Source organism: Cibotium barometz, chromosome 65 (assembly GCF_041138505.1).
Source record: "Cibotium barometz isolate CiBa-2024 chromosome 65, ASM4113850v1, whole genome shotgun sequence".
In the NCBI taxonomy this organism is placed as follows: Eukaryota; Viridiplantae; Streptophyta; class Polypodiopsida; order Cyatheales; family Cibotiaceae; genus Cibotium; species Cibotium barometz.
Genome location: NC_141110.1, coordinates 18,370,748 through 18,396,804, shown reverse-complemented (window position 1 = coordinate 18,396,804; position 26,057 = coordinate 18,370,748). Strand labels below are relative to the sequence as shown.

General features: G+C 45.7%; 1 protein-coding gene across 2 annotated transcripts in view; it reads left to right on the top strand.

The window, feature by feature from the left end:
- Positions 1–4,799: 4,799 nt before the first annotated feature.
- The window catches only part of LOC147602997 (PHD finger protein ALFIN-LIKE 2-like), a 31,112-nt gene continuing 9,854 nt past the window's right edge, over positions 4,800–26,057 (top strand). The window contains exons 1-3 of one of the 2 annotated variants that reach the window (XM_086797055.1): positions 4,800–5,115; positions 5,229–5,261; positions 5,915–6,137. In XM_086797055.1, coding sequence (XP_086653181.1) covers positions 4,953–5,115; positions 5,229–5,261; positions 5,915–6,137 — 419 coding nt within the window. In that variant the 5' untranslated portion in view covers positions 4,800–4,952. The remainder of the gene's footprint in view (positions 5,116–5,228; positions 5,262–5,914; positions 6,138–26,057) is intronic. The other variant, XM_086797054.1, reaches the window with a different exon arrangement.

The window sequence follows — 26,057 nt, the reverse complement described above, 5'->3', positions numbered from 1 at the left end:
TTTCAAATGTCCTTTGGCCCAAGATCCTCCCATAGTTACCAATTTTCACCGTCCGTAGACAGCCACCTGTAGGCGCTTATTTATCCACTTGTAGGCGATGCCGCCGAGGAAGCACGAAGGGGGGGTTTTGAACCAAGGACCTCTTGTTCCTAGGCAAACACCTTCGCCACTTGAGCTATCACCTCATTGGCAACCATATGGTCTTTTAATGCCCTGGCCAATTCTAAATGGTCCATAGGAAGAAATTTCAATGGATTTCATTATGGTATTACCTACTACCTTGTCACATAATGATATGATCTGGACTATAGTAGATAGATTTAACAGACAATAATATTTTGTTCCATGTAAGAAAACATTAATTACTCCACTTGCTGCTAAGCTGTTTATTAAAACTTTTTTCAATCATGATTTTCCTAGACTCATTGTCTTTGATAGAGGCTCCCACTTTTGTAATCATTTTTGGATAGCGTTATTCTTTAATTTAGGTACTAAAATGGACTTCAATTTTGCTTTACATCTTAAGAGCAATGGCCAATCCGAGGCTACTAATAGCACTATCATGGATCTTATGTAATATTATACTATTATTTCATCCTCTAAATGGGATGAGCATTTACGTATCTTAGAATTTGCTTAAAGCAATACCCCATATTTTGCCACATGCAAAGCCCTGGTTAGTGACTTACGGGCAAGGTACTGATTACACCGTGTTGGGTAGATAGTCACTGGATATAATATTATACTATTATTTCATCCTCTAAATGGGATGAGCATTTACATATCTTAGAATTTGCTTAAAGCAATACCCCATATTTTGCCACATGCAAAGCCCTGGTTAGTGACTTACGGGCAAGGTACCGAATACACCGTGTTGGGTAGATAGTCACTGGATATAATATTTGGCATGTGTTTTTGATAGCAGATCAGTGGCTGGGCTAGTGCCGGCGGCGACTTGATGAGGGTTGCGCACGTGTGTACATCTTTAGCAACATTATATTTATGTGACATTATATTTTTGTAACAGATTTATTGTTGTTATTACTTTGAATTTATGGCCGTCATTATTTTATAGCCGAGTGGCGGCAAGCACATTTGTTCATATGGTTTATTTACCCTTTGTAGGTTCATGGACCAACTTATTTAAAGTTATAGCAAGGTTCATGCATAAAATCTTAGACTTTTCTATTTTTTGAATTTTATGTATTATATAAAACTGTGAATGCTTGGAATATCAGAATTTTCCAACAAGCATTAACCTTATGTTTTTGCCTCCAATGCTGTTTGAATTTTTTGATATTCAAAAAATTTTCTATGTATTATATAAAACTCCCAAGCATGTACATATACTATCATGGTACATCTTTGGAGGGTTGTTTTTGGTGGCTACTCTTGAGGCATTGGGTTCGTAGAGGATGGATTACTCTCTTGGACAAATTTAGGCTCATTGACATCTACTCATCATTGGATGGATTTTTTAGGTTCATAGTGCTACTAATATTTTCCTTCACTTAATAGAGTTTTATGGACTCTTGCTTCTACCATATACATGGTTTCGAGGATGAAACCTATTTAGGTGGGGATGGCTTGTAATGTGGTAGCCTATGGACTCTTGCTTCTACCATATACATGGTTTTATGGACTCTTGCTTCTACCATATACATGGTTTCGAGGATGAAACCTATTTAGGTGGGGATGGCTTGTAATGTGGTAGCCTATGGGCATGAGTCTTTTACATATGAATTTATGTTTAGGACAAAGGCTAAGGGGAATAATTGTAATGAGCCAATGGACACGGTCATGTGTGAAGGCCAAGGAGTAATGTAGGGGGCTAGATATAAAGGAAAATGGGTAAAACCCCTAATGAGATTAATGAATGATAATCATAATTTGAGAGCTTCTTGCTCAAGCTTTTCAGTGTGAAGTGGGGGATAGATATAAAGGACAATGGGTTAAACCCCTAATGAGATTAATGAATGATAACCATCATTTGAGAGCTTGTTGTTGTTGAAGCTACCATGGGTGTACTCCCTTTGAGTGCATGTGATACTCCATCGTGAGTCCAAATCCCATCTCTCTCCCTCCTTTCTTGTAGGCCCATGCATCACAACCTCTAAAGAAGCTTCTTTAAAAGAGAATCACTTGTCAAGGGATTTACAATGTGATGCTCATTTCACAAGTTAAAAAAATTGGTAAAAGAAGTTATCATTTTATAATATCCCAATCGATCAAAGAAGCTGTCCTTTGAAAATATCCCAATTTTTAACTTTCATATATTGATGCCTCAAATAAGAGAGACTAGGAGAAATGTTGTTATAACATGATAAAAAAGGAGGTTAGGGTCTAATTTGCTTAAGCATAACAAAAGTTGAACAAAATTATTGAACCATTGAAAATGATTTACTTGCCATTGTGTGGTCGTTTTAACAATTGAAAAGGATTTACTTGCCATGGTTCAGTGTTACAGTTGGGAACTAATCATTGGGCCACTCATTTCTTTGATCATCAAGTCAGCTGCTCAAATGGGTACTAGCAGTACAAGATTACACATTCATGCTCCAAAACTATAAATGAAAGAAAAATAAATTGGTAGGATGAGCTGTCGCGCATGTGATTGCCAGAATGCTCAAAGCGCTAGGCATATGAAAACAAATGGTAGCCATGTAACAAACTGATGCCACTATAATAAATCATTATGGAACCCTGCTCTTAGCCACAAGAAAATGTGTATCAAAGATTTGTGATAGAGGATCATGTGCTTTGCTTTGTTGATTGCAGGGGGTATAAAATTTATATACAAAATGTCTTACAAGATTGCTACATAGATTATATTTGGCCATTTTGAATTTCATAATCCCTTTTACAAAACTACCAGGATTACTACAATCTATTTAGGTCACAACCTTTCCAGTTAGTCATTTGGGATGTGATTGGTCCTCTGCTTGAATCTGTAAATGAAAATCGATATATTATGTTACTTGCATAATACTTGACTAGGTGGTGCAACTGAAGGGCTATTCTGGATGCTATAACACATACTATGGCAAAGTTCCTAATGGAGGACCTTATTGTGAGACATGCATGTTCCACCACTCTATCATTTGATCAAGGGACTTATTTCATATCATAGGTAATGAAGGTCCTCAGTTCAGTGTTTAGGATGGAACAAAAGTTTGCATCAACCCTATCATTCTCAAACAAATGGTCTCACGGAGTAAATAAAAAAACTGTGAAGTTGATCATATCCCTGTATGTAGATCTACTCTATGACACCAGATTGGGATGACATTTTCCATACCATATGTCTTACATGATGTAATGTACAAGCCTCAACTAGAATCAATCCATTTAGAGCATTGTATGCTAGGGATCTAACATTACATTTGGAGTTATCCTTTTGCATACTAATCCAAAGTTTAAGGATGATGTGGATTAGTACCATCATTTGCAACACAACTTATGCACATGAAACCTCTCTATGGCTTAATCAAGATAGAAGTAACTTTATCGCATGGGCATGACATTTGTACAATAATATGCCCTTGGGAGAAAAGGTTTTAATCTACTATCCTAACCCTAAACTAGATTAACGAGAATCTTGCATGTACAAATAGGCCCCTAGTAGAAAAGGTTATAATCTACTCTAAATCAGATTAACAATAATCTTTCATGCACATATGGATTGGCCCGTGTATTGTGATTCACAACAATTACGACAAAGACATATGTAGTGCCTCGAGATCAAAATGGATTAAAAGCAGTAGCACACAAGTTGTCTAGATTAAATCATATTTTCACATACAAGGAGTACTAACTAAAAGTGATGCATCCACAATAGAGAAAACATGCAACAATAGTGGAACAAATCAAAACTTGGACAATCATTTAGAAAACAATCTACCTCACACCATAAGGGGTCAGGTCGTGGTTGATGTAGCCTCATGATGACTAAGTGACACATCATGAATCAAGAGGGATCTATGGTTGGAAAGAGGCATCACGATCGGGATTTGATCAACACCTTTGGATTCCCAAGTGAACTACGAGTGAACTGTGGGGTAAACTCAGGGGTGAACTTGCGAGGTGAACTAGGGGTGAACTAGGGAGACCTTTTCCGGCAAGAAAGTGAACTAGGGAAATATTTTCCGGTAAGAAAGTGACCTAGGGACCAAAATATCAAGATTTAAATTTAAAAACACTCTCCACAACCTGCTGGAAAGGAAGCTTAAGCGGATGTTGGAAGCTTGAGCGGATGGTTCCAAGTTCGAATCCTCTTTTGCATTGAGCTCAACCCCTCCAAAATTTTCCAAGTCCCAAAAATCCCCATGGTATACCCTCAGTTCACCCCTAGTTCACTTGCCCAACGGGAATCCGAAGGTCTAGATTAGGCAAGATTGGGATGCCTCTTTTCAGCCCTTAGATCCCTCCTGATTCATAATGTGTCATTTAGTCCCGTGGGTTGATGTAGTAGGTGGATGACGACGACGACATGTAAGAGCAACAACCACTGGGATAAAAAGCCGCCTCCATTAGTGAACTTTGACTAGGAAGAATTTGCATTTGGATGGTTGGGGGCAAATTTGAAGAACGGAGTAGAGAGTCTTAGATGGAGAATGTACCTGACAAGCATTATTCCACACTGTAGTCGCACAAGAGTCGGTCGGGGAGGAGCCATTAAGCCAATGAACACGAGAAGGGAGTCACTCCCATGAAGCCGGAGTTGCTGATGAAGAGAACTACTATAATTGAGTTCAGAGGGATTTATGAATGGAGGTGGGTTGTGGGAGCATTTAGCTCAGTGGAATTAAAAAGAAAAATTGATAGGTGTCCTTCAAATTTTACGATGACACAAACCTATAAACGTATATAATTTTCATTGCCTTTCCCTCCCCCTGCTGCATTACCCCTCTTCTACGTAAGTTGGGACCGCTGGCTGATTGATTATCGCGTGGATGGTTTTGTTAGCCTTTCTGAGCGCTCTTGAGAGTAGAGTAAATCAATCAAAATCAGCGATGGAAGGCGCCTCCATGTCTCAGAGCAACCCTCGCACAGTGGACGAGATCTTCAGGGATTACAAAGCTCGTCGCTCGGGACTGCTCAGAGCCCTTACCTCCGGTAAGCTTGCCCCTCCTCCTCCCCTTTTCTAGGCAAGAAAGCAACTACCATATGGTAAGAGCTCTGATTCGCTGGGTTTTGTGGCCGGAACTTCCAACCATCCAATCTTTCAGAGGTGGAGGACTTCTATCAATTGTGTGACCCTGGTAAGCCCTCATTCCGCAGTAACAAAATTCTCCTAAGAACACACGGTGCAAATCTGACAATTTGAAACGTGAGAATCAAACAGTTGTGCGAAGAATTTTGTGCTTTCTCCCCTTTCTTTATTCGGTTAGCATGTTTTACCCTAGTATTGTAGGGAACAAGTCCGGGATCTCCATTCGGGAATAAACTTTCAATCCCATGTAAGAATCTACTTAAGAAAAAAACTGGAGGTACAGGAAATTCAGGTCTGGTTTGCAAGGTTTCAGCGCATCCTAAAAGGATTGGAAAAACAAGCCTAACAAAAAGTACTAGAAATACAAGAGATTAGGTTGGAGTGTCTTTGTGCACGTGTGTTAATCTGTCTGGTTGTTGTGCTGCTGGGGAAGGAGTGGGTTATGCTTGCGCAGTGGCAGAGCCATTTTTTTTTTCCTGATTGTAATCTCCACACCTTTTTTCCAACAAGAGGTAACACACACTTTTGAATGCTGCCAGTGGGGATCTTCCTTGATAGTAGGGTAGGTTTGCTCCCATCCCTACCTTTGAACTCCAAAGGCGGCATTTAGCATGTCAACAACATGTCTTAATGCTGATTTGTTTTTTGAGTTGGCCTTTACATGATGTTAACTCCTGTTATTTTGTGCACAAATATGTTCAGAGAAAGACAATCTATGCTTGTATGGTTATGCGGATGGAACGTGGGAAGTCAATCTACCTGCAGAGGAGATCCCACCAGAGCTTCCAGAACCAGCACTTGGCATCAACTTCGCAAGAGATGGCATGCAAAGGAAGGATTGGCTGTCTCTGGTTGCTGTTCATAGTGATGCCTGGATTTTAGCTGTTGCATACTATTTTGGAGCACGCCTCGAGAAAATAGAAAGGTAATGATATCTAAAGATAAAACTTATGGCATCTGCATGACTTTCCTTCTTATTCTGTATCTGTGGTTCACAGTTTTTATGTTTAGAATTGCTAAGCTCACAAGATAGTTTATGCAAGAGCCTGTCATGGCTTCTTAATCTGACATGGTTTTACTTGGGACCATGTAAAAGCAAGAAGTTAAGAATGGTTTTCAATGCGACTTTCCTACCCTTTTAAACCACTTTCATATCCAGTAAACTGCCGCTGATTTCTCTTGCTTCATACTGCCCTTGGTAGCTTTCTTGCAAACATCCTGATTTCGGGTGCTTGGAGACTTTCGTGGGCTGCATTTTTGCTTCTTCGAGCAGTTTCGCAGCGGCTGGTGGTGTTTGGACTGTGTTTTCTGCTGTATCAGGGGGCTACATTGGTGATCGATAAATGGTGGATTCTTCCATGGTCTAAAATCATCATATAAGAACAAGTCTACATCCTCAGTCAAGCATGTGTGCTTAGGCAGCCCACCTTTGCATATCCGAAGATAGCTGCACAGTCGCCTATAGCTTATGCACAGTTCTGCCCAACGTTTGGTCACTTTGTCCTTGCGTTTGGGGGTCAGTCAGTCAGCTTGTCCGCTTAGTCATGTGGACACAGTTCAGCTTGTATTCAGTTCTCGAGAAGAAATACAGCAAATACTCGTGCTTGCAGGGTGGGGCCTATGAGGGCAAAAGGACAAAGTAACCATATGTACGAGAGATCAGAGCAAAACAACACAGCATGAAATATGTGAGTGAGTCTATATATAATGGTGAATGATGTTAGAAGTCATCTCCTGTCTATTTTTATACACCAGGGCCTTTGTTGTGGGTGTGCCCGCCCTTATGAGGTGTTTTCTCATTTTTCCCCACTCCGTATTTTTCCCCTATTTTTCCCATTTTTTATGTGGCTTGGGAGGCAGCCCTGAGGTGGCAGGAGGACCCAGTAGTTGGCCGACTGATGGCACTGGTCCATGACTCCATTTCTGAGATGGCCGACTGCTGACACCTAGCCGACTGGTCGTGGAGATTCAGGACCAGTCGGCTGCCTGTAGCACAGGCCGACTGGTATATGGGGCCATATAAATAGGCCCCCAGCCCCCCATTCCATTTTGTATCATACTCCGGGATCTTCTTGTGTATATAGAGCAGAGTTACACGCCTATATCTCTTTCTCTCTTGTGCTGTATTTTTCTGCGTGCGTTTTGCTCTAGTGTTCCCAGATTTGGTCATCATCTCTGCTACGTATTCTGACATGGTATCAGAGCCTAGGCTCTAGATAGTTCTTGGGATTTGTGTGAGCAAGAGGGGGACTGTTGTGTTGCTGATTGGTGGACCGTACGAGACTGTTCGGGAAGAGGAGAAGCAAGAGGACGGCGGGCTGATTTGCTGGACAGCCACTTGTGCAGGTGTTAGTTCTTCTTTGTTCCCACCCACCCACCCTTTTTAGAGTACATCCCCGCAATGGCAGATCTGTTTGAGATGGCCGAGAGGCATGTGAAGATCCCGACACTCCCCACGTTCCCGGTGGACCGTCAGTTGGACGGAAGCAGCTACGGCATATGGAAGGTTATGATGGAATCTGTTCTGGAGTCTTACGACCTCGTTGATTTCGTCGTTGTTGGGGTTCCGCGGCCGGAAGTAGAGGAAGGGGAGTTACCGTCGATTCGAAAGGACCGAGAGGCTCAGACACAGATGTGGGATCGTGTCAACGCCAGGGTCCGTTCGTTTATCTTTCTCAACTACACACCACAGGTAATCAATCATGTAAAGCATATGATGCTGGCCAGAGGTATATGGCAGCATTTGGCCTCTCTTTACAACAGGGTGTCGCCCATGAAGAGGATTTCCTTGGAAGTACAGATGTGGATTATGAACCTTGCAAAGTCGTCGACGATGCGGGAGCATATTAACAAGTTGCAGGCTCTTCAGCAGGAAGTTCTTCAGGCTGGGAAGGAGATATCGTCAGAGGACATGGCCATAACGTGGCTGTCACACGTGCCCTCTCAGTACTCAGCATTTTACTCGTCTTTGATTTTACCAGTGGGGCAGGCTCAGCACCATCACGTGGGAGGAGCTTGTGCCCATGGTCCTGGACCAGGAGGAACGATTCATGAACGCTCCTCAAGGTGGAGGTTTGGAGGCCTTAACTGGCCAACGATCGAAAGGCCGTAACACGGGCAAAGGGAAGGCTTCGTCGGAGAAGTCTTCTGAGAAGAAGTCCGTTACTGACCGCGAGAAACTAAAGGCAGAGAGGACCTATAATGATTGTGGCGAGAAAGGCCACTATTGGAGGCAGTGTCCCAAGCGGAAGACCGAGAAGGGTGAAGATTCCTCAGCAGCAATCATGTAGACTCCGGCTTTTGTGCACCTAGAGGTGGTGGACTCTGATGTTTCATTTTCTTCAGGCAAGGAGGAGATTGGAGGACTCTCCGCAACTGATACTCGGGAGTGGATTCTAGATAGCGGTGCTTCCAGGCACATGACTCCTCGTTCCGGTTTACAGGATCTGTGCAGGCTTTCTGGTCACATTCTTACTGGGGATACATCCACTATCCCAGTTCACAGTGAGGGCAGGATGGAGATAGTTCCCGATGGCAGAGGGGGGAAGCATTCCTCCCAGGTGTTGTATGTTCCGTCACTTGGTTTTCACGTGTTGTCAGTGCATTAGGTTTGCAAGACTGGCGTACGGGTGGAGTTTGATGAGCATTTTGTTGCTCTCCGGGACAAAGCAACAGGCCAAGTGGTTTGGGAAGGCGGAGTGGAGAATGGAGTTTACAAGCTTTCAGCACTCTCTCTCCTAGGTCCTCAGCTTTGTGATGAGTGGCAGTCTGGTAATGGCCACTTGTGTGTGGATACGTTGCAGGTGCAGGCTTTCCGGGACCAGATGGTGGATAGCTTGCCAGTAGATGGCAGCAGTTGGCAGGAACTTTCCAGTACTGATGTTGGTAGTTCTTGTGTTCGTCAGTCAGAGGAAACTGAACAGGTAACTTATGCTTTGATGTCTCGTAGTATGGGGGACAAAGAACCTCCATGAGGATGTTCTTTCCACGGGGACCTTTCGGAAAGCCAGGCGGGTGGCAGTTGATTACTTGCAGAAGGAGGTGTATACTCCAGGCTTTATGGTTCCGGATTCAGAGGGGGTGGTTGACAGGTTTCAGAAGGCCTTGCGTGGTCTTCAGCAGGTTTCCAGGACTTGTTTTTGCACCGTAATAGGTGTTGATCCTTGTGAGCAGTGTGATGCCTCTTTGACTCAGAAGCAGAATGGTTCATTGATCTGGTTGATGGACACCAGATTGGACGGGAGCTTCCTTATGAGGCAGTTGAGCTCATGGTTGCGGATGACTCTTTGGGAGGCAGGATTGCGTTTCCTGTGGTTTCTGCGGCATGCGAAGGATTATGGACTCTTGTACACAAGAGGGGGTTGTTGGATGGAGTCCGACTCCACGGTTGGAGTGACTCAGTTTGGGGAGGAGATCCGGACACGAGGAGATCTACTTCAGGCCCAGGAGAAGTTTTACGGAGCAGTAAGAGACAGTCATCTTTTGCCTTGTCGAGGACAGAGGCAGAGTACCGGGCTGTTTGTGATGCTGCTTGTGAGGTGGTCAGGATGCAAAGGTTGCATTGCAGGTTTGGGCTTCCACTGGAGGAACCCATGGTTATCCATAGGCACTTTGTTCGTGAACAGATCGTTGCTGATGACATCTTGCTAGAGTTCTGTTCGACGGAGGACAGTACGGTGAACCTCTTCACGAAGTCGCTATCTCAAGATTTGCTCAGATGGCACCCCAGCTCCCTGTGGTTGGTTTCACAGCCAAGAGCTGAGAGGGGGTGTTAGAAGTCATCCCCTGTCTATTTTTATACACCAAGGCCTTTGTTGTGGGTGTGCCCGCCCTTATGAGGTGTTTTCTCATTTTTCCCCACTCTCCGTATTTTTTCCCTATTTTTCCCATTTTTTCTGTGGGAGGCAACCCTGAGGTGGCAGGAGGACCCAGTAGCTGGCCGACTGATGGCACTGGTCCACGACTCCATTTCTGAGATGGCCGACTGTTCACGCCTGGCCAACTGGCTGTTTTTTGCTGGTCGTGGAGATTCAGGACCAGTCGGCTGCCTGTAGCACAGGCCGACTGGTATATGGGGCCATATAAATAGGCCCCCAGCCCCCCATTCCATTTTGTATCATACTCCGGGATCTTCTTGTGTATATAGAGCAGAGTTACACGCCTATATCTCTCTCTCTCTTGTGCTGTATTTTTCTGCATGCGTTTTGCTCTAGTGTTCCCAGATCTGGTCATCATCTCCGGTGCGTATTCTGACAAATGAACATATGTACAAGAGCCCTTTGATGTGAGGTGACTCTGAGTAGAAAGACCAATGCAAAAGCAGAGATGATGTCGGAGAGATGAAGCACCGTTGATGACGAAGGCTCGCATCGATGTGAGGCAAAGCACTCCGAGAGGTGGTCTGTGTCGAAGGCTCGTGTCGATGGAAGCAAAGGCACTCCGAGGTGGTAGTGGCAGTGGAAGATGAGGTGATGCAGGCTCTGGTGACAAGGGTGTTGCTGTACCTGAGGTGGTAGATGAAAAAGAGCAGAGAGGGTTGCCGTCCCGAGTGGTGGTGCTGCAAGCTCTGATGACAAGGGTGCTGCAAGCCCCCCTGAAGGTGCATGCACTGATGACAAGGGTGCTGCGTACCTAAGGGGTGCAAGCTCTATTGACAAGGGTGTTGCGTACCTGAGCGGTGGTGAGGAGCTGAGAGGGCTGCTGTCCCGAGTGGTGCAAGCTTTGGTGACACGGGTGCTGCGTACCTAAGGTGGTAAGGAGCAGAGAGGGCTGCCGTCCCGAGTGGTGCAAGCTCTAGTGACACGGGTGCTGCGTACCTGAGGTGGTGTGGATGGTGAAGATAAGCAAGAGTGGGCTGCCGTCCCGATGGTGTGATGTAGTAGAGTGGGCTGCTGTCTTGATGGTGAGAGCTGAAGAAAAACACTGAAGTGCTCTATGTAGCAGAGGGGGCTGGAGCTGTGATAAAACACTGATATGCTGATGTAAATGCTGATGATGTGCCGATGTATGCTGATGTAAAACGCTGATGATGTGCTGATGTAAGCGCTGATGAATGCTGATGTAAAACGCTGATGACTGCTGATGTAAGCGCTGATGAATGCTGATGATGTGCTGAATGTAGCAGAGAGGGCTGCTGTCCCACGGTGTGGCCTGTAGCAGAGAGTCGGCTGCTGTCCCATGATGTGGCCAGATGAGAAAACGCTGAGGTGCTGTCTTGTTAGGTGAGGATGATGAAGCTATGTGATGTCGAGCCCGGCAGAAGAAGCAGCACCATATGAAGTGGTACCGGGTATGATCAATGATATGGTACACAAAGGATGACTGATAAGGAAAAGCAATATATACTGTGGGGGACTGATGGTCGGTCAGCCTAAAGGCTATCGGCCAGCAGCAAAGACACAAAATCCCCAAATAAAACCAAAAATACCCAAAAAAATCCCCTTTTTAGGGCTGGGAAAAATACTGTTTTCACACAGGCCCTTCAGTGGGTAATTGGGACCCCATTTGGTGTTGTTGCGACTACTCTTTTAGTTCATGTATGATGTTTAAAGGATTGCTAAAGAGTCACTAAACTTAGGTATAAAGAAGGCCTCGTTGTTTCACACGGCCCTAGCTCGGCATATGCTACATTGGTATCAGAGCTTGGGACGTGATTCAACCTGGCGACCTAGGGTGAGAGCATCCTGTGGATGGTAAAGCTGAGATTGGGAAAAACCAGAGGCCCAACCACCATGGCATCAAGCTCCGAAGACATTCCAAAAGAAGACATCCCCAAAGATGATGAATGTCATGTGCATCCTGCACTTGGATGCCACATGGACATATCTGAACAAGAAGGTGCAGACTTGGAGTGGAAAGTGGTCACATGTGAGGCTAGTCCGGGTTGAGTCAGCTAGGGTTCCAGTCTATGCTTGCGAGGTCAGGTGTGCATTGTCGTGCACATGAAGTAGTGCCGGTCCGTGCTGTGAGTCTCCCTCTAGAATGATGTCAGGTGTTCTGAGTGTTTGGTTTGCAGCTAGACACCAAGCAGCTGCATAGGAAGCATGGCAGCTGCATAGAAGGGGGCAGCCCTTAGGGCTACCCTAGAAAGGGGTATTATATCCCGTGAATGCAACCCAGGGGGCCCAAGAGGCCCATGGCCTTTTCCCACCAGCCAAGGATGCTGTAGCCCTGTCGGCTAGGCCATAGAAAAGCTTGGCCAGCCACCCGACATGCTTTGAAGGCTAGCCCAGTGAGTCGGCTAGCCCATGGGCAGCCAAGATTGTTGGCGGCCAGGGCATAAGGGCTGCCCATCAGCCTGGACTGTATGCGCAAAAGCAGCCAGCAAGGCTTGGTGTGAGAGATCAGAGCACCCCTTGGAGGATCTTAGAGGTTGCACTTTGCAGAGGGTGAGGGTGTGGTTTTCGGGCATGGGAATGGCGCAGAGATCCAGCAATGGCTGAGGAGAGATTATGGCGGCTATGGATTTGGGAGTGTCGACCTCTCACGTGGCTGCAGTGGGACCTGGGAGAGTGGACTTGGCACGTTTGGGCCATCGAGGCTAGAGTGGTTAGGACTTATGAGGAGGATTGGGGAGAACTAGCCCTTCAGGTCTCCCACCGTCGTCCTTATACGATCTCTTGTTTTCCGCCCTTATATGAGGGGAGTTTGTATCTAGATAATTGTGGTTGTACCTAGCCCCTTGTGGCTGATTTTTCTTCAACTAATTGAAGGATCTTTTTCTCGGGAAAAAAAAAGGCTTGGTGTGAAAGCATTTGATTAAATGGACTTTTTCAGAAGTCGTGGAGAATATTGCTGTTCGCCGACTTATTTCTGCTGGCTGACCTGAAGCTTTAGAGGGTATATAAACCCAACCATGATTTCATTGATTCCATCTCGTATTTCACAAAGTGCTGAAGCATCTCAAGGGCCCGGACAGCCAAGGGAGAAGCTAACGCAAGGGTGAAAGCTGAAGGTCAAGGGTAGAGATTTATCTCAGCCAAACAGGTCAAGATTCAGTCTTTATTTTCTGATTTGCATCATTCTAATAAAGCAAATACACCATTCGTGGTGGGGGCGCTACAGAGGAGGGTATTCGGGACCCAATATTGTGTCCTCTTCTCCCTCTCTCTCTCTCTCTCTCTCTCTCTCTCTCTCTCTATTTTTCTGCACATCTACTTCAGTTTTGTGCATTATTCTCGTCGTGATAGATTGCTGAATTTTGAGCATTGAAGTTGCCGATTTGAACCCGAAGCTTCCACATGCTACATTGGTATCAGAGCCTTCTTCAAGTGTGAAGATTCAGCCAGAAAAACCAGAAAAAAATTTAGGCTCTGGAAGGCTCCCACAGACATAGTGGATGGTCAGATTGTGCTTCGGAAAGGAAGTGCATTTTCTTGCTATTGCGAGTTACGACGACAAGAGAGAATGACGACCTTGGGACCAAAGTGCACCAGGCAGTCCATCTAGGGCTTCAGGCATGAGTGTATCAGAGATGTTCCAAGACCGTTCTCCTGCTCCTCTTTTTCCGTCTCCTCCTCCCTCTCCTCCCTCTCCTTTCGTTTCCTAGATTCCAGATCCTCTACAAAATGACCCTTTTGAAGGGTCACGATTGCAGTCGAGTTCTTTGCTCGAGGTGCAAATGCGTGCATTGGAGATTCGACAAATGGAAGATTGTGCAGCAGTAGCCCATGCTACTGCACAAGACGACGCCAGTCGACGCGTGGAACACAAAAGATACCTTATGGCTTTGGATGCAAGAATGACACCAGCGGCTTTGTCGAGTCATTTTCGTGAGAAAATGAACTTCAGTAAGTATAATGGTAAACTCGACTCCACAACTTTGTATTCTTGGTTGCATCAGTTTGAAGCTTATTTTGCCGCAATTAGAAAAAGTGATACTAACACAGAGTGATCTTGGCTAGTTGGTATTTGGAAGGTGAGGCCATTCCTTGGTGGACCCAGTGGGCTTATTCCTTGGTGGACCCAGTGGGCTCATGTCCACACCAGATTAGGTATGACAGCTTATGTTCGGGACGAGTTTGTCTTCGACCTGAAGCGGCGGTTCTACCACCCCATTACCTTGAGCGACTCAAAGACGAGTTTAGGGGAGCGCGTTAAAATGCGCAACTAGTCCTTCAGTTTGCCAATAAGATTTCAAACTTATGTTTGCAGTCGGGCTTCTCTAACAAGGACAAGAAAGGCTAGTTCCTTTATGCATATAGTCACAGGGGACGGAAGGGACGGTTGCTTGGAACGCGGGGACGCCGAATCGGGACGGAACAGCGACGGGGACGGACGGACGTCCCCCATGACGCGTCACTGACAGGGGACGGTGACGGGGATGCCGGTGGGGGACGGCTCTGTGAGGGGACGGCAGAGAGCCGTTGCTGGCTGTGTTTTTGCCGTTGCGCTCGCCATTTTTGGCCGTTGCGCTTGCCGTTTCTAGCCGTTTATGGTTGTTGGCTTGGCCTTGGGCCTTGGCCCTTGAGTCTTGAGCCTTTGAGGCTTGGCCCTCTCTCTCTCTCTCTTGCCCTTGAGGCTTTCCTCTCTCTCTCTCTTGCCTATCTATATAAGAACAAGCCTCTACAAGGCTACAAGCACACACAACTCTCAAGGCTCAAGCTTTCAAGCTTCTTCTAGCTTCCAACTTCCAAGTTCCAAGCCTCTAGGCTCTCACACAAGGCCCGCGGGCCGCCGCCCTACTATCTAGATTCTAGAATCTAGACTCTCTCTCTCTCTCTCTCTCTCTGCGCCCCCCCCCCCTTCGCTGCCTGTCCCCGCTGCCTGTCCCTTCGCCCCCCCTTCGCTCTCTCTCCCGCTGCCTGCCTGCGCCCCCCCCCTTCGCTGCCTGTCCCTGCTGCCTGCCCTTCGCCCCCCCCCTTCGCTGCCTGTCCCCGCTGCCTGCTGTGCGCCCCCCCCTTTCTTTCTCTCTCTCTTCGCTGCCTGTCCCCGTTGCCTGTCCTTCGCCCGGCCCATCTCGACAGGCCCATCTCGACATCGGCGGAGACTACAACAGAGGATCAGGACCATACTAGCACGGCATGGGAGACGTCCAGTCAGAGTACTCACCATGGAGGACATTGAGGATATCCGCCATCGACCGATGAGAGACATCTTTGGATAGTGATGTGTATGATGCTTACCTTTGTTGCTGGAGTTTTCCTCCCAGATGTTATCCATTAGGAGCTCCTTGTACCGTACTTTTTCCTCATAGTTGTTTCAGTTTCAGTTAGTTGTTTAGTTATTTTTAGCTTTTCTTACACAGACATTGTATCAGATCCACCAATTGTTGTAACCTTTTTGGTCTCATAGGTCATTTTGGCCTTCTGAAGACGTTAATATATCATTTCATTTCATTTCTCACCTCTCCCTCAAGCCTCTTGAGTCTTCCAACTTCCAAGCCTCTAGGCTCTAGGCCTCTCTCTCTCTCTCTCTCTCTCTCACCTCTCCCTCACAAGCCTGGAGTCTTCCAACTTCCAAGCCTCTAGGTCTCTCTCTCTCTCTCTCTCTCTCTCTCTCTCTCATTCCGCAAGGCTCAAGAGTCAAGCCATCTTCAACCATGGCATCCTCCTCACGTGCCGGGGCTTCTCGTAGAAGGACAACGGGATGGACATGGTGGGAGGAGGTTAACTACACTCCATCCGCTCATGGAGGCGGTTCTCGGCCATGGGTATGCAAGCTTTGCCCGTACCGGCGAACGGGTGGCGCCGACAAAGTGCGAGCCCACCTCTTGCATGAGAGTGGGCATGAGGTGAGGTTTTGCACGAATGTCACGCCCGAGAAGAGACGGGAACTTCTTGACAAGCTTAGCGTCTACGAAGCGGTTGAAGCGACAAGAAGGACACCACGAGTGGCCGTGGATCCCGCGACGATGGGGAGAGGAACTCAAGCCTCTACAATGGAGTCATGTGGTGGATTGGGATCATGCACACCATCACCTTCACCATCAAATCGGAATGTTACTCCATCCACGACGCCGGCACCCTCCATCTCCACGGCCTCTCAATCATTACGTGGCCCACGACGACAATCTACACTTGAGGAGAATTGGAACCCCAAGTTGAAGGAGGAGGTGGATATGGCGGTGGCCCGCTTCTTCTTCCACGACCACATTGCCTGACCATGACCTCGCAGCACCTCACTTATGAGGTCTACCTCCAGAAGTTTCGGGACTTGCAGATGAAAGCTACAAAGATGGATTCCACTACTCTTTTGGGGTTCTTCGTAGCTGGTTTACCAGACTCATACTGTTTGCAGGTTAAAAATAACAAATGCAAAACATTGGACGAGGCCATTCATTCAGCTCGTATCTATGATGATACAATGGTCTCTTCCAAGTCGAAACCCGTTACCGACCAGGGGAACAAGCATAAAAGAAAGTTCTCCGCACCTATGACTAACACGACAGAAGGAAAGTCTTTGGACCAACCTTCGAAGAATTCAAGTTCGACACCAGCGAAGAAGAAACGACTCCTTAGGGCTTTAAAGCTCAAGAAGGAAGGATGTTGTTTTATCTGCGAAGAAAAAGGACACATGCATAACGAGTGCCCAAAGCAAAAGGGTGCAAAGACGAACGCAGGATCCAAGCCAAAGGCAGCTAACTAGTTGTCTTTGACAGGTACGTCAATTACTGTACTTTCTCGCCCTAGTACATGTTCTGATTGTCTGTTCAACTCTAAAGTATTTGGCTTGCAGGATCTTCTCCGAGTTTATGGAGAAGTGAATGGCCATAAAATTCACATTCTTCTAGACCCTGGCAGTTCACACAACTTTCTTAACTACAAACTTGTGCAGAAATTGAGTCTTGATACGACACCCAACGATCATATTTATGAGGTACGCTTACCTGCGAGAAGGCAAGTATGGGATCGAAAGGTGGAGATGCTTCCAATCCAGATTCAGGACTACAAAGATACTCTGGAATGCTATGTAATGCACCTAGAGAATGTAGACTTGTTATTAGGGATTGAGTGGTTTAAGACTCTTCAAGTCCAGATAGATTGGTCTAGTCATATTTTTTCTTTTCAGCATAAGGACACCCAGTATAGTATTTTAGGTGATTGTATTCATCCCTCTCAGGGACCTCTTGTAAATACAATTGATTTTGGAAATATAATGGATTCTTCTTTGTATACCGCTTTCCATTGTGTATTGATTCCACTTTCTTCATTTCTCATATCTTCCATGGATGTCAATGAATTAAGTGTGTTTGAAAGTAAAGAATTACAGAAGATACTTGATTCGTTTCAAGACGTATTTTCTAAGGAACTGCCATCGGGTTTACCACCTGAACGAACAGTAGATCATCGTATTGACTTGATCCCTGGTGCTCATCCTGTCAGTATTCCACCTTACAGAATGAGCCAAGACGAGGAAGATGAGTTGGCTAAACAACTCGAAGATTATTTAAGGATGGGCCAGATCCGTCCAAGTAAATCACCTTGGGGTGCACCTGTGTTGCTTAAGAGAAAGAAGGACAACACTTGGAGAATGTGTATAGATTACAAGAGATTGAACAAGCTGACCATTTAGAACCGTTATCCTCTCCCTAGATCAGATGACTTGATTGACCGGTTAGCAGGAGCGAAATATTTCACGAAGATCGATTTACGTACTGGCTATCACCAGATACGTATTCATGAAAGGCATGTCGAAAGAACCACCTTTCGGACTAGATATGGCCATTACGAGTTTCTTGTATTACCTTTTGGGTTAACCAATGCTCCAGCCACTTTCCAGCAAATGATGAACGATCTTTTTCGTGAACATTTGGGGAAATTTGTGGTGGTATTCCTAGATGATATTTTGATATATAGTCGTACTCTTGAGGATCATGTTAGACACCTCACGATTGTCTTATCTATTTTAAGACAGAATCGACTATATGCTAAGTTAAGTAAATGTGAGTTCTTTATGACTGACATCATTTATTTGGGACACAAGATCACTCGAATGTCATGTGCACAGTGTGTATCTACCGTGTGCTACACGCACGCAAGACTAGCTTCGAGGTTTGGGGAAGCTTGGAGCTAGGCAGGCTGATTGACGAGCTGAGTTAGGGATAAACTAACGGGCGGGTACCCAAGTATGGATGGGCGGGCGCCCAAGTGTGGACCCGATGACCGGCCAAGAGCCTATAAAAGGGTGGCCAAGGTTAGTTATTGAGATATATAGAGTCTTGCGAGTTTGTGAGAGCTCTATGGTCTCGGAGCTTGGATCTAGTGCAGACGTGCACTTGCTTTATGCAGCCGAGGCCGGCAACAATCTCGAGGCCCGTGATGGTAGCTTTGTGGCGGTATGGGACGTCGCGAAGAGGAGATTGGTCGGTACGTCAACCTAGTTAGCTCAGCTCGTGGCTCGGTGGGGACAGCCAAGACTGTGGGCTTGTCCACGGCTGTCATGGTTGGGAGGTGAGTCAGGCCTGCACCCCCTTGTTGTTTGTTTGTTTGTTTGCAGGTTTCGAGTCTCGTACCAGGAACGATCACGAGGAGATCCTTGGGGATTTGACAGTAATACGAAATGGTCCACAGTATCTAGGGGATAATTTCGGAGATCGACCTGTCCGTAAAGTCTCGGAATCTTTCGGAACTCGCAAATACACCATCGTTCCTTCAGAGAACTCTCTGGGTGAACGATGTCTATTAGAATAAAATCGGTCTTGATCTTGAGCACTTCTAATAGATTCCTTCGCAACTCGTAACATTTCGTGCATATCTTGCAAAAAATTACGTGCTTATCATGCTGAAGTCCTGAGAATCCTACTGTAACAGGTGATCTAGGTTGAAAACCGTACATAAGCATGAAAGGACTAAAACCTATACTCGTATGCTTAGTACTGTTATATGCAAATTCTAACATAGGAAGATAATCCTCCCATGAACTCTGTCTTTTGGATACATATGCTCGAAGCATATCCTCCAAAATCTGATTCACTCTTTCAGTTTGGCCATCAGATTGAGGATGATCAGAGGAACTTAAATTCAAAGTTGTTTCCAACTTCTCAAAAACAAGTTTCTAAAAATCACTCGTAAACTTAGAGTCCCTATCACTCACTATGTCCTGCGGTAACACCGTACAGTCTAAACAATTGCTCGATAAACTGCCGTGCTAATTGCGTAGCTGTAATAGTCTTCCGGGTCGGTAAAAATCTAGCCATTTTTGTCAAGCGATCTACCACAACCCAAGTGTGGACGCCCGATGACCGGCCAAGAGCCTATAAAAGGGTGGCCAAGGTTAGTTATTGAGATATAGAGAGTCTTGCAAGTTTGTGAGAGCTCTATGGTCTTGGAGCCTGAATCTAGTGCAGACGTGCACCTGCTTTACGCAGCCGAGGCCGGCAACAATCTCGAGGCCCGCGAGGGTAGCTTCGTGGCGGTATGGGACGTCGCGAGGAGGAGATTGGTCGGTACGTCAACCTAGTTAGCTCAGCTCGTGGCTCGGTGGGGACAACCAAGACTGTGGGCTTGCCCACGGCTGTCATGGTTGGGAGGTGAGTCAGGCCTGCACCCCCTTGTTGTTTATTCGTTTGTTTGCAGGATTCGAGTCTCGTACCAGGAACGATCACGAGGAGATCCTTGGGGATTTGACAGCTCCGCCCAACGAGGTTTCCTTTCTCTCAAATCATCCGCATCACACACATACTTGATTGATTGATGATCAGTCAATACCACAAACTTGGAGCCATATAAATAATGTCTCCAAACCTTGAGAGCATGAATCACAGCATAAAGCTTCTTCTCAAGGGTTGGCCAACGAGATTGAGTGTCGTCTAGCTTTTTACTTTCAAAAGCAATCGGTCTATCATCTTGAAATAGAGCAGCCCCGATAGCATAGTCACTGGCATCAGTTTCAAGAACATAAGGCCGACTAGGATCAGGTAATGCTAAGATAGGTGCTTCCTTGACTTTATCTTTCAAAAGTTTGAAGGCCATATCCAAATCGTTATTCCAAGTGATAGGCTGATTTGACTTACGTCCACGACCTTTCAATAAGTCGGTCATCGGTAGTGTGAGCTGAGAGTACTCCCGTACAGATTTCCGAAGAAAAACAACAAAACCGAGAAAAGAACGAAGTTGTTTCACTGTTCGCGGTATAGGCCAGTCTAGAACCTTCTGAACTTGGTCATAGTCAATGCTCAATCCATCTCGAGTGATCTTGTGTCCCAAGTAAATGATGTAGCTGAGAGTACTCCCGTACAGATTTCCGAAGAAAAACAACAAAAGCGAGAAAAGAACGAAGTTGTTTCACTGTTCGCGGTATAGGCCAGTCTAGAACCTTCTGAACTTGGTCATAGTCAATGCTCAATCCATCTCGAGTGATCTTGTGTCCCAAGTAAATGATGTCGGTCATAAAGAACTCACATTTACTTAATTTAGCATATAGTCGATTTTGTCTTAAAATAGATAAGACAATCGTGAGGTGTCTAACATGATCCTCAAGAGTACGACTATATATCAAAATATCATCTAGGAACACCACCACAAATTTCCCCAAATGTTCACGAAAAAGATCGTTCATCATTTGCTGGAAAGTGGCTGGAGCATTGGTTAACCCAAAAGGTAATACGAGAAACTCGTAATAGCCATACCTAGTCCGAAAGGCGGTTCTTTCGACATGCCTTTCATGAATACGTATCTGGTGATAGCCAGTACGTAAATCGATCTTCATGAAATATTTCGCTCTTGCTAGCCGGTCAATCAGGTCATCTGATCTAGGGAGAGGATAACGGTTCTTAATGGTCAGCTTGTTCAATCTCTTGTAATCTATACACATTCTCCAGGTGTTGTCCTTCTTTCTCTTAAGCAACACAGGTGCACCCCAAGGTGATTTACTTGGACGGATCTGGCCCATCCTTAAATAATCTTCGAGTTGTTTAGCCAACTCATCTTCCTCGTCTTGGCTCATTGAAAGTCATGCTCCACCGTATGCAGGTCATAGAGGTATTGATGCCACGGTAAAAGCAGTTGAGACTTTCTTTTATTGGCCGACCTTGAGAAGAGATGTTGATGCTTTTGTTAGGCAATGCATCGTATGTCAGAAGGTGAAGTTTGACCGTCAAAAGACACCAGGGTTACTTCAGCCTTTACCTATTCCAGATAGACCATGGGAGAGCATTGCCATGGATTTTATATTTGATCTTCCACGGACACAAACGGGGAATGATGGCATTTGGACTATCATATGCAGGTTCAATAAGCAGGCTCATTTCATTCCCGTGCGTAAGACGATCAAAGTTGATCATATGGTGAAGTTGTTCATGGCGAACATCTTCAAGTATCATGGCTTGCCTTCGTCTATCATCAGTGACCGTGATCCACGAACGACGAGTTTATTCTGGAGAGGGTTGTTTGACAACATGGGTACAACTCTCAAGTTTTCATCTTCGTTTCATCCACAAACAGATGGTCAATCGGAAGAGGCTAATTCTACAGTGTTAGATCTTCTTAAGTGTTATGTGTCAGAGCACAAGCAACAATGGGAAAAGTATCTTCCTTTGGTGGAGTTTGCCTATAACAACACCGTCCATACCTCGACGGGCAAGGCGCCTTTTGAGATTGTGAAAGGAGGGAAGAAGGTACCACCTATTTTGCACGCAAAGGATAAGATCTTTGAGGCTGATCAGTATGTGGAGAACATGGATGAAGCTTATTGGAGAGTTAAGTTGGCACTCCAAAAAACTCAGCAAAAGCAAAAGAAAGCAGCAGACCGTCACAGACGTGCATTAGAGTTTGCATTGGGTGATTGGGTTCTTTTGCGATTTGAAAAAGCTAGGCTCAAGAAAATGAAGGGTAAAGAGCACTTATTCCCTAAGTTGAGCATGCGCTATTATGGACCTTTTCAGGTATTGGAAAAGATTGGTGAGGTGGCCTATCGCTTGAAGCTACCAGATCACTGGAAGATTCACAATGTATTTCATGTGCGTCTACTTAGACCTTTCCATGGAGATGTGCTTGAGGATGTATCAGATGAGGCTCAGCCGGAAGTTGAGGAACTTGATGAGGTTCTTATTCCAGACCAGATACTGGCACATAAAGAAAGAAAGGTACGAGGTAAAGTTTCCCGTCGCTATCTTCTGAAGTTCAAGAAATTCACCGATGGATGTGAAGTGGATGGAGGAAGGTGACTTAACAGATTCACCTTAGGTTTTGCAGCTTTATCTCGATGCCTTTGAGTTGGAGCCGACTCTTGTTACGGCTCATTCAGGTTCAGCAGAGCATGGGTCTGGAGCATTGCCTGATGCTCAAGAGGGGGGTAGCACCTCCACTCCCTTGATACAGACAGGCTCAGATGACATCTAGATATCGCTTGGTGCAACTTTTGTCTCACCCGAAAGGTATTGATGGCTGACAGTACATCTGTTTATGGGACTTCTATGATATATGTGTACTAGTCACATTGGATGTTGTGGTTGTGTATGGTTCACAGTGGTATACAACTTGGACTACTACTACACCATTGGTTTGTAGTGAATGTTGTTATATATGCATGGCTTAGAGAGATTGGGACGCTGATCTTGCCATATTGTATTTTTCACTTTGGATATTTCGCTGTATCACCAGATTGCAATCGAGGATGCTTGCCATGTTTCAAGAGGGGGGTATGTCATGACCCTGTGAAATTGGAACAGCACAAGTGTGGGCATGGTGGGCGGTGAGCAAGATAAATATTTCACGATTCATATTTGGGGGCCCGGACAAATGGTAACATGTGTGGACATCCCCAAGTGTGAAGGGGGACCAAGGGAATTAATATTAATAATGTTTTAACCTTGGGTGGCCCCTAGGGATAAGTTTTAATAAACTTAAAAGGGCCTTAGGGCCTTAGATATTTTTATGGATAATTTTGGGGGAGGAGCTATTCCATTTTTGGAGGTACACGCCTCTTTCCCCTCTCCATCTCTCTCTTGCTTTTTGGGAAAAAAAAGAAAGGAGGTCGGCTGGCTGCGTGAAGGAGAGGACGTGCAGGTTGGCTGCGTGGTGACCAAGTACAGGTTGCTGCACGTCATCTGGCGCAGGGCTGCAAGGCGACCAGGTACAGGCTGCTGCACGTCATCTGCCGCCGCAGGTGGCTACAGGGCGACCAGGTACATGCTGCTACTACTGTGCGGGCGGCTGCAGGTGCTATCCTGTATGGACAGGTGCAGGCGCATCATACAGGCTTCTGCAGGACGAATACTGTGCTGGCAGCGCATCAGACAGGCGGCTGCAGGTGTTGACCTATACGGACAGGTACAGGTGGGTATTGACAGCCCTGTCCAGCAGGTACAGACGGGTACAGTTTAGTCCCGTACAGCTGGTACAAGCGGCACATCACAAGGGAACAGGCGGTGCATCACAAGGACAACTGCAGATATAGTACTGAGGCGACTGTAAGGAGAAAAGTACAGACAGGTACACACGTGTGCTGCAAGTACAAACCTGTACGGACAGGTGCACATGCGTGCTGCAGAGTTGCTGACACAAGCGGTTGCAAGTACAGACTGGTATGGTCAATCCCTCCGGTGCAAAACTGCGCGCATAACAGTTGGTAAACTCTGAACATATCTTTCTTTCTTTCTTTCCACTGGCTTATGTCTGCTACAGAGTTGTTTCTTCTGGCCCTTTGTGAGAGGAGGGGTATGGCAGTTTGAAGGGTGGAAACAGAGATTGGACAGTGGATTTGTATTTAGGCTGAGTTTGAAGCCATGTTCATGGAACAGCCAGATGTGTGCTCAAGGCTGCCCTGTTGTATTGTCTTGGTTGATTAGAGGAAACCACGGTGTGTTGCTTTTGTGGGACACAGATCTGTATGTGAATCCTCTATGCTAAGAGGTCTTGAGGGCTGCCAGATTGGACATGCAGGTTTACTTTCCCTGACTGGCTTTGTTGTACTCAGTTAAACTTTCCATTGAATTTGAATAAAGAAATACCGAAAGGGGCGCCAAGCTTTGGGGCCAACAGGTGTCGTTTCCTTTTTTGTTCTGGAGCATTCTAGCTCCTGTTCATTTGTTATTTGACTGGACTACTTTTGGAAAGGTGACTGCTACCAGAGTCCGGTTTCACCAGGACATGGCACCAAGTCAGGCAGTCTTGTGGAGTTGGTCATACTTAGAGTTGCCTAGGCCAAGATTTCGGGAAGGCTATAGACAGTCAATTGTGCTGACTACGCGAGTTCATGACACAAATTGGGGTGTGGTGGTATCTTCAGGTTATTCGAGGACAAGGGACATATGCCAGATTGTTTGAAAGTCGTATGTGATCTTCAGGCTTTCGAGCACATGGGACTAAGCAAAATTTGACGAGAAGTTTTATGCTTGCCATAAAGTTTGGTATGACAGACGTATTGTGCTATGGGTCTGTGCTTTTGTTGTTTTGGTAAAACTGTCACGTTTGCAATTGGATGTTCCTCGTGGTGTACTATGAAGTAAGCAATTGGATCTTTATACCAAGTTCTGTAAGAGGAGTATCATACTGGCTTAGATAAGAGGCAATGGACTTGAGTAGATGATATTCAGATCTAAGGATTTGTTTATAGAAGCTTTTTCTCCTTATGCATTCGCGAGGACACGAATTAAATTAAGGAGCGAAGTATGTTACGTCTTGACTGACCTAGGGCTAGGGCGGGGAATACATGTCATTAACACGTGAACTAACCTAGGATTAGGGTTAGGGTTAGGGTTAATCTAGAATTAGGGTTAAGACTTAGCCAAGGGTGTGGGGACTTGGAGGGTTCACACGTGGGTGGAGAGCGCTAGCAAGAAGAGGTCTAGATTGGTTGAGAGTTTGTAAATAATAGCCTAGGGCTAATAATGACTAAAAGCTTATAAATAAAGTAAGAAACTTGTAAATAAAGCATGAAAGAATTATAAATAAAAGCAAGCCACTTATAGCGAGGTTATTACTATAAAAGTGACTTGGGGTCACTTATTAGACACAAGATCAAGGAGCCATGTGGTAGCTTGGGGCTACCAAGGAAACGTGCAAGATCTCGTAACCATGGAGTTGATAGTGGGTGGCTACAGCTTGGTGGTATGGGATGCCAGGTTGGGGTCATCGGTGATTGGCAGGCTCGTGGCAATCTGAGCTCAGGATCAGGGGTGGTTCGAGGTACTGAACCTACGGTTGGGTGGTGATTCGCTAGCCACAATCTATCACGGTCATGCGATGAGTATGATATCATATTATCAAGTCAATGGAAACCTCACTCGGGTTTCTCAGGTTTGTTTCTGTAATCCTCATCTTGGTGGTTCTATGCGAGTTATCCTTGGGATGGTAGCCTAGGGCTAATAATGACTAAAAGCTTATAAATAAAGCAAGAAAGCTTGTAAATAAAGCATGAAAGGAATATAAATAAAAGCAGGCCATGTATAGACTACAACGAGGTTATTACTATAAAAGTGACTTGGGGTCACTTATTAGACACACAAGATCAAGGAGCCACGTGGTAGCTTGGAGCTACCAAGGAGATCTCGTAACCATGGAACTGACAGCGGGTGGCTAGAGCGTGGTGGTATGGGATGCCAGGTTGGGGTCATCGGTGATTGGCAGGCTCGTGGCAATTTGATCTCAGGATCAGGGGTGGTTCGAGGTACTGAACCTACGGTTGGGTGGTGATTCACTAACCACAATCTATCACGATCATGCGATGAGTATGATATCGGGTCAATGGAAACCTCACTCGGGTTTCTCTGGTTTGTTTCTCTAATCCTCCTCCTGGTGGTTCTATGCCAGATAATCCTTGGGACGGTCTAGTGAAGAACTTACATCAAGTTCTCAAGCTTAAGGTGAAGGAAGCACTTGTATTGGCCTTGTTGGATCCTAGTAGAACAATTGTGGTTGTGACTGATGCTAGTGATTTCGCGATAGACGCGGCATTGTTCCAAGAT